This window comes from Arachis duranensis, chromosome 9 (assembly GCF_000817695.3).
Source record: "Arachis duranensis cultivar V14167 chromosome 9, aradu.V14167.gnm2.J7QH, whole genome shotgun sequence".
Taxonomy (NCBI): Eukaryota; Viridiplantae; Streptophyta; class Magnoliopsida; order Fabales; family Fabaceae; genus Arachis; species Arachis duranensis.
Window position 1 is genome coordinate 116,522,759 of NC_029780.3, and position 9,935 is coordinate 116,532,693.

The 9,935-nt window shown below is 31.6% G+C and overlaps 1 protein-coding gene across 1 annotated transcript; it reads right to left on the reverse strand.

The window, feature by feature from the left end:
• Nucleotides 1-7,373: 7,373 nt before the first annotated feature.
• LOC107467748 (uncharacterized) lies at nucleotides 7,374-7,928 on the reverse strand. Its single transcript, XM_016086925.3, has one exon. It carries the CDS (start codon nucleotides 7,926-7,928, stop codon nucleotides 7,374-7,376), a length of 555 nt encoding a protein of 184 aa, XP_015942411.1.
• Between the last annotated feature and the right edge of the window lie 2,007 nt (nucleotides 7,929-9,935).

Below are 9,935 nucleotides of genomic sequence, written 5' to 3' on the forward strand. Positions count from 1 at the left end.
GAGCTCAAGTCGGACTTGGACATGACGGAAAACTCGGCCTAGGAGCTGGTGTTGGTGTTGGTGCTGGTGCTAGAGCCCAAGTCGGACTTGGACATGACGAAAAACTCGGTGTAAGAGCTGGTGTTGGTGTTGGTGCTGGAGCTCAAGTCGGACTTGGCCATGACGGAAAACTCGGCCTAGGAGCTAATGTTGGAGTTGGTGCTGAAGCTCAAGCAAGACTTGGACATGACGGAGAATTCGGTCTAGGAGCTAATGTTGGAGTTGATGCTAGAGCTCAAGTAGAACTTGGACATGTTGAAAAATCTAGCAATCCCAAACCATCAAGAAGAGACCTTGGTTTAGGAATTGGAGTTGCAGCCCATGTAGAGGTTGGAGTTAAAGCACAAGTAAATGTTGGACATGATGGAAAACCCACCGAAACAAAACCAGCAACCGAAAGTCTTGACAAAGAGGCTGTCAAACAAGAAGCAGCAACCGGAAGTGTTGATAATAAGGCCGTCAAACAAGAACCAGCAACCGCCGTCAAACAAGAAGCAGCAACCGGAAGTGTTGATAATAAGGCCGTCAAACAAGAAGCAGCAACCGCCGTCAAACAAGAACCAGCAACCGCAAGTGTTGAGAAAAAGGCCGTCAAACAAGAAGCAGCAACCGGAAGTGTTGATAAAAAGGCCGTCAAACAAGAACCAGCAACCGCAGGTCCTGACTCAAGAGTTAATGCCACCGGAGCGCAAGACAAAAAGGTCGTCAAACAAGAACCAGCAGCAGCAAAGGCTTCTGGCGAAAAAGTCGGAGATGGAGCTCCCAAGAAACCTGTTGCTAACGTTCCCCAAGTTGCTGTGGAAGTTTGCAAGCTAGTTCCTTCAGAGGAAAGGTCCAAGTGCATGCTAGTCATGAGACAGAACTCCAAATTCTTGTCTTGCAAAACTCCCCAAGATGTCTTAAGGGCTTTGCTTGAGTTGGAAGCCAACAAGACCAAAAACGTGCATGAGCTACTCAGTAAGTTGGCATTGAACACCAAAGCTGCCGGAGAAGCCACTAATGCCTGCCAAGTTGCCCTGGCTAAAGAACATGCTGATGTCCAAGTTGTTCTCTCTCTTAACTTGGAGGTCGCTTTCATTAACAAGCTTTCATATCTTGTAGTAACCCACCAATTATGAGAGTAACTCACTAACTAGGCCATTCCAATGGGGGGGAATTTATGGGGAGGGATCCTATGCTATTCTTTTCTGCAATTTTATTTTGTTTGTGGACAGAGGAATAAGTGAATGAAAAGAGAAATATTTGTAGTAGTATTTGCTCCTACATTTTTTTTAAAAAAAAATTATTGTGTCATTTCTTTCTTTAATTGCTCCTTTTCATGGTTTAGTTAACCAATTTATACTATTAATAATCAGATAAACAGATATTATGAAATTTATACTTAATAAAGAAGATTCTTAATTATATACAGAGCTAGCTTATAAATATAAAACTTTTTAATTGTTTTATTGAAAATGTTTCAGTTTCAAATGGTAAACAATTTTCATTCATTTCTTTAACCAAAAGTCCAAAGCCTTCAATTAAATTCTTCATTATAGTAAATTTGAGTTAGAATGAAGTAGGAGGCGTAAACATAAATGTCATAGTGGAGGGTGCTTGTACCTCTTGGCTAATTTCTTAATCTCTTTTCTTTCCTATATATAATTTAAATTTTAAAATTTAAGATTTAAAACTAAAATTAAGATTAATGATTATTTAAAAATATTAATTAATATTAACTAAAAAATAGTTAGTTCTTTAATTAAATTCATTAAGAGGAGTTGTTATTTATTTATTGGTTAAATTAAAATCACACTTGCTAATGTTCATAAAGTTTAGGGCAATTTACATATTTAAATAAAATCAGAGAAACTTTTACCCAAATACACAAATAAAAAAGTTGTTACGTATTTGTGCAAAATGCATTATTATGTAAATCGTGGGAGTCAACCACGGTTTCTGATTTATACATAAACCGTGGCTGACAGAAACGGATTACGTGTTAAAATAAAATGACCATAAACTGTGGTAGGCTACACGGTTTATAAATGCAAGAAAATCTTCCTAAAACCTTGCTGCCAGCAACGGTTTATAAAGGAATGGTAATTGGCATAAACCCTTGTAGCCTACAACGGTTTATGAGGAGAGAATATCTATATATATGTGGGTGAGATTCAACTTGCATGAGAGATACATTTTTACATATATTTTTAAAATATAATATAGATACATTTTTAATTATATTAATAAGACGATTAATTTACGTCTGAATTCACAATATAAGAGTAACTTTTGTGAAACTCGTTGAAGAGGATAAAAGTGTGTTTCAGTACTTTGAACGATATTCTTTGATGTTTGACAACTTTTTTTTGAACTCCAACTTGATTCTGCATCCCAAAAGCCCGTTCATTAAAAGGAAAAAAATTATAGCTTCTACATTTACTCAACCCACGTTTAGGTTGTTGCTTGTTATTATTGGTTTTTCCATAATTTTTTCTAAATAAATGCTAAGAATATTAAAATAATTATTCTAATTTTTATGCACTATTTATTATTTTAATTTTTTATAATATGTATTATTGTTCCTATTAAAAATGATAAATTAAATAAAAAGTTAATTATAAATAATAATAAAAATCTAACTTGTAAAAAATTAAAACCTAAAATAATAATAAAAATAAAATTATTAAGAGTACTTAAAAAGATTACTAAAATATATAAAAAAATTAAATATATTTAAAAAAATAATATTATAATTTAATATTATATTTTTTAGTAATTAATTAATTATTTATCTAGAAGTGATTTTAACTAATATTATCTAAACAATATTTATTTTATCAAAATCAATTTTAGTAAAATTTGCCAAACATAAATCATGTTGGCACAAACTCACTTCTACCCAAAATCAATTCTACAAAATCACTCCCATTCAAATTTCAGTTTTCCCAACGTGAATCCAAACACACACTTAAAAGTTACTGTTGATAGAAAAATATTTTTGATGAAAATAAATTGATTCGGAGTAAGTCAGAAACAAATTTTAATGCATTTTAAAAATATTTTTAATGCAAACGTGGGTTGAATAAATACAGAAGCTAAACGTGGGTTGAGTAAATGCAGAAGCTATAATTATTTTAATTATTTTAATATTCTTAGCATTTATTTAGAAAAAATTATGGAAAAACCAATAATAACAATCAACAACCTAAACGTGGGTTGAGTAAATGCAGAAACTATAATTTTTTGCTTCTAATGAACGAGCTTTTGGGATGCAGAATCAAGTTGGAGTTCAAAAAAAAGTTGTCAAACATCAAAGAACATCGTTCAAAGTACTGAAACACACTTTTATCCTCTTCAACTTGTTTCACAAAATTTACTCTTATATTGTGAATTCAGACGTAAATTAATCGTCTTATTAATATAATTAAAAATGTATCTATATTATATTTTAAAAATATATGTAAAATCCTCCATGACTCCGCCACTCAAACCTGAGCAAATCCTCCCACCCTCTCTCTCAAACTCTCTCAACTATGAAGGTTTCAAAAATTTTTATTGCTTCCAAATGATCCGTGTTGAGTATCACCGGATTATGTATATATATACATATAAACGTAAACCGTGGGAGCCTAGGAGATTTTATGTTTAACGCAAAATTTCTCATAAACCGTGGTAGCCACCAACGGTTTATGCCTAACACTTTTCCTTCCTAATCCGTGGTTGGTGGCCACGGTTTACAGCCAAACTTTTCCTTCCATAAAACCTCTCTGCCAGCCACGGTTTATGTACAAATCAAAAACCGTAGTTGACTCCCACAGTTTACATAATAATGCATTTTGTATAAGTACGTAATAACTTTTTAATTTGTGTATTTAGATAAATATTTCTCTGGTTTTATTTAAATATGTAAATTGTCCTAAAGTTTATCATCATACTTTTTCCTAATATATACATCAACGTTTTACCATTAAAGAGAGAAAAGGTATAAACATATAAATAAATTATAACTTCACAATTTTAATTTTTTTAATTAAAATTTCTTAATTGATGAACACTATATATTTATTAAATTAATACATATAAAATTTTTACTATATTCCGTATACACAAAAAATTATAATATATATTAAAATACGAAATATATATTAAAAGTTATGAAATAACTCATGTAGATATAAGAAATATCATGCTATTTTGGTAATTAATTTTCATGTAAACACTTAACGTTTTTTTTAAAAAAAATTATGTCTTTTTTATCTTAAATCAAATAAATATGGTTAATTACAAGCAAATTTTCTGGCAGTAAAATTGTTGCATGATATATCTATAGTTTTCGAGTTTAAGCCTAACACATGGTTATTAACAAGGAAAAGTATAGGTAACCAACAATATATTTTGAACAATGTGTAAATAATATAAATTAATAGAGTTAAAAGAGTAAATTAATAATTAGTAACATTAAATTAGGATGTAGTGTATTTTTATTTGATTTGTGGTTATTCATGTTGTTCAAGATAATCATTATTTACTTAATAGTAATGTATTTTCGGACACTTTTTTAATTTTGATATGAAGTAAATAATAGTGTATGGCATAGTTACGGGGATATAGGGTGTTTTACCAAGTTGTAATGACTGCATCAAGCAAATCGGACGGTCTGATGGGAGGGAGAGTAATCGGACGATCCGATTACAGTAATCGGAAGATCTAATTTGTATATTCTGAATTTTTTCAACTTTTTAAACACAAATTGGACCCTCCGATTTGTGTACTCTCATAATTTAAAAAAATACCAAAAATTATAATATTAAAGTATATCATTCATTTTATTTCCGTATCAAAATTTTTTAGCCATATTGGAAAAGCATATTTTTCTAAAATTACTTTTGAGATATACATTTTACAATTTATCGATGAAAAAAAAATATGAGAAGCTTGCTTGGACTCTCTAACACGATCAATGGGTATTCTTAAAGTGAAAAAAAAAAAACAGAAAAAAGAAAGGATCAAACGTTATCCATAAGTCCATAACCCACTGCTTTTTTTGGATCGAGTTCCATAGCATTTTCATTTTGTTGTTTTGTTAAATTATCTCTTTTTGCTAATCTATGTAACGGAATCTACAATTTGCAATTCGAAAATGTTACTCATCCAATAATAATTCATTCTTTAAACATTTTTTAAATTTAATAATTCTATTATATTAATTTTTTAATCAACTAATTAATTATGTTTCCTATTTTAAAAAAATTACTATCAATTTTATTATTATTATTATAACTACCTCAATAAAAAGAACTTCAAAATTACTAAAAAATAGTATTTTTTATTTCAAAATAATTTAAATAATTAACCTGCCTTGTTTATCAAAATTTTTCTGTATGTAAATTTGAAAGAGACCTGCTACACATACAAGCCTTTTTGACTTACAAGTTATACAAGTTACTTCAAGTTCAAGAAAAAAACACGCGCTCCTTCAACAACACGTTCACTCTTTGTCTTTTCCTCAATCAAAACGCAAACCATCAAGAAAAAAACACGCGTCCCTTCCACAACACATTCACTCTTCCTCTTCTTTCTCAATCAAAACGCAAACCATCAAGATTCAAGGGACATTCAAAACAAACTACTACGATTCTACAGAAACGTTCTAACTCCTCCCGAAGAGTAGAAGAAATCAAGAAAAAAAGATACGAATCTCCATAAAAATCACCAGAAAAAGGAAGAAACATTATTCAAGGTACTGGTTTACTATTCTTCTAGGTTTTTCTTTTTTTCTTTTAGATTGTCTCTGCCATGTGCCTCATCCTTAACCAGCAAAACATTAAAAGATTTCAAGAAGAAATATATTGTGTTCCCCTGTTTTGGATGTATTTTTGTAACCGTTTGGGTGTATTTCTGTAATTCTTTCTGTAACCGTTTGGGTGTATTTCTGTAACCGTTTAGATGTATTTCTATAATCGTTTGGGTGTATTTCTGAAGTTACATTATATTCAAAACAATTTCAAAACTTGATTTCAGAAACAATGAAAATAAAAAAAACGAAACAAAGAGATCCAACAAATTTGGCAAGAAATTCGAAGAAAAGAAACAAATCTTTTAAAAAATAGAAGTTATATATTTGTGCGTTAGTTGATTTGAATTGATTTAAAATTCTATTAATAAGGCATGTAACAAGCAGCGCACGTTTAATAGGTGGGTTTCATTCAGACTTGTAAAACTTGTAAATGTAAAACACTTATATGTAGAGATTAATCCAACTTGAAACTAACGGAATTATAAAAGAGTAAATTAAAGAAAAATCAAACAAAAGTAATTAAACAAAATATAATGGTTTCCATTGCAAATAAATAACTATTACAAATCAAGGTTAAAGATGTTGATGGAAGAGCTGCAATGAAGACCAAGCTGAAGGCAGAAATGTTCTGACGAGGGAAGGCGAAGAAGATTCCAAGAGGGGCAAGTTCTTTAAAAAAAAAAATTATTCTCTATTTTCATTTTATTTTAATAAATTTAGTTTAATTTTATATATACATTTTGAAATGTGGCTTTAATTTTAGATATGTTCACAATCTATTTTGTGTATGATTATATTATTTTAAATGTATTGTGAATTGAGAATTAAGATCTATTTAATTAATAAAAAAATATAACATTATTTCTTATTTAATAAATAACTTTTAAGAGTGAGACATCTTTAAAAAAAAATTAAATTTGAGTAAATAGATAAAAATATATAAAAAAAGTTTATGACAAACAAGAGTACACACTAAAAATTTATAAATACCAAAAAATACTCTCAAAATTTATTTTGATGGACAAAAATTTTATGCCTACAGTGAATATGTAAGACTTGAGGTATATTTTTGTCCAACGAAAATGATTTTTGAGGTGTATTTTGATATTTATAAAAGAAATTTGAAGCTAATAATTTTTAGTATATTTGGCTATTAATCCGTACAAATACTAAAGTTAACAAATAAATTTTATTAATTTATAATTTAAAATTTAAAAATTATGAATACAAATTATTTTATATTTCGAATCAAATACTAACAAAAAATAATAATATTTACTAATCACGTAACATTATTCATATATATGATTTTTGATGTGTATTTTATCCATCCAAACTCTGTCAGGTATAATTTTGTCATTTACTTATCAAAATTTGATGTGAGATATTGAAAAGAAAATAATTAAAATTACACAAAAATTGATGTGATGACAAATTCAACAAGTTGGTAGTCATTTTAATTATTTCCGATCAACCCACACACCTACAAACTGAAAAGGATGTCATTAATAAAATTCCCCCATTAAATTTCGATCCTCAACAATAGCCCCTCCTCTTAAATTTTGTTTGGAATAAAGTTTGTTGCAGCAAAAGCTATGCCTGAAAGCAACCTAATCTGCTTGTTTAGTTCGGTAACAGCAGGGTTAACGATGTTTTCACTGGCCAAACCTCTGTCGCAGGTGTCGGGACCATCGCTGGCGACCTTGGCATCATAATTTGCAGTCATGGGATCTTCCTTGATCTCGCCAAGGGCACTCTTGAAGGATCCAACGACGCCATCGTAGTCGAATCCGGCGCATTGTTCAAGCGCCGGGGACTTGGTCTTCTTTGCCAACTCCTTAAGGAATTTTTGTCCCTCCTTGCCCTTGCTTACGCCCAACTCAAGGATGGCTTGTGAGAGCTGAACAATGTTCTTTGCTGATAGCATCTTAGGGTTTGATCTCATGATGTCCATGCATTTTGCCCTTTCTGTTGCTGTAGCGTCACAAACTTTAATCACCAACTTCGATAAGTCCAAGGTTGCTGATTTTTCTTCGGCTTGTGCTACATTGGCGATGATGAGGATCAAGCCAAGGCTGAACCAGATGGAGGACTTTGTTGAGGAATTCATCTTCACAACGGTGTATGGAGAGAACCCTAATGCGAATTGGTTTTGATTTGATGGGGGGATGATGAATTCTAAGTCGTGTTAGGGGCTCTCTTTATAGTACATCGTCATTAATTATGAAACCCTAAAAATTTAGGGTAAGAGGATAACTAATTTTGGAAGTTTTCAACAAACAGAATAGATATATTATTAACTTATTTGTTGGGTTTTCCTAATTAAGTATAGAATCGTGTCATAATCTCATCACTTTTTGACTGATTCTTCTTCTTTTTTTAATATTTTGTTTTACACATATCATGTCGACCATTTATTATGTCCGAAATTATTAATATGTACCACATTTTGAACAAAAAAGAATAATATAATATAAATATTTTAGATGAGTAGAGTATTTTTTCTTTCAAATAAATTGTGTTGTTTGGAATTTTTAATAGGAGTTTTAATTATGTGTTAATAATTGCATATTTTTTTATTTATTTGCGAGAGTTTTATACATCATCACAAAAAATATTGTAAAGATTTTTTAAAAACGAACCTTTACTAAAATTCTCACAAATAAATATAAATTATTACTAGTTTAAGCATGGAATCATCATGCGTTCAATTTTCATTTTCCTTCTCTAAAATGATAAAAAGAAAAATTAACATTGTGATAGACACTACTTTCTTACTGTAAGTACACTACAATTGAGATCTAATAAGGCTTAGAAAAAATATGAGAGAACAATGGATTTTTTTAACAATCTAAATAATAAGTTAAAAAAAAGTTCATTTTAATTTTAAAAATTAAATTTTAAATTAATTAGATATAATTCTTTTTTTTTAATTTGACTTTCAAGAATTACATAATAAGATAAGAAAATATTGCCTCCAACTCACATCCTTAAAGTATCAAGTTAAATGGATTTTTCAACTTATAAATTTCTCACTTTTTTTTTACTTTTTATGACGTAGGACTAATTTCATACACTTCCCATTAACATTACTATGGGTGAGTCTTCCAACATGAATATATAATTTCATTCATAAAGTCTTGAATTCGGTCTCTTATTTAGCTCATCATTCCAGCTAATCCTATGTTGATTAAATACTAATATATCTGTTCATACCCTGACCCAATGACAAAGGCCCAGGTCCAAATAAAAGGCCTAGTCCCCAGGATTAAGCCTAGCTAAATACCGACCTTCACATAAGAAGTCGGTATCGACCACGACTTACTCTAAAGAAGTCGGACATGAGATTAGCTGGCGGATAAACGCTCATTCAAATGAGTAACCGCCCCTAAAATCTCTCTAACCGCTTCATAAAGCCATATCTTAACCTCCCCAAGATAATGGGACGGTTAGCATCCTAAAGATACGGCACTACTCCAACGGTGGTTATTGGCTCACCACTATAAATACACTGACATCCCTCAGGTATCTCCAGGCCCAATACTCTCTAGACCTGCTAACACCCTTGCTAACTTAGGCATCGGAGTGTCTTTGCAGGTACCACCCCCCATTCACTCACGTACACAAGTCGGAAGGAGGCTCCAGCGTGCAATCCAGCTCGGAGACCACCATTCGTGGACGATTGGGCCAACTAGCACCATCTATTCTACTAATCTCCGGTTACCCACCGTAACATTGGTGCCGTTGCCGGGGACCCGAGAGATCATCCATCGATGGCGGACAGATCCCACGAAGAAGGCCATGTGGAGACAGATTCTGAGCAAGAGAATCTGGACACAGGCAATAACGATGCGGACCTCGCCCTCCACCAAGAAATTGACAATCAGCATAGAGAAGGCACCTCCGGAGTAAAAAATCCGAAGGTAAATTCCTCAGAAGGGCGCGAATCAGAAAAAGGAGGACCACCCCATGTAACTGAACTCATGGGGCTAGTCCACAGCCGCCTGGAACAGTTAGAACAAGAGCGGGAGCGGCAAAAAGAAACCGAGAAGTACCTAAAAGAGGAGATGGAACGGCGAAAAGAGTTAGAAAGAAAACTCTTAAAGCTAGAATCCTT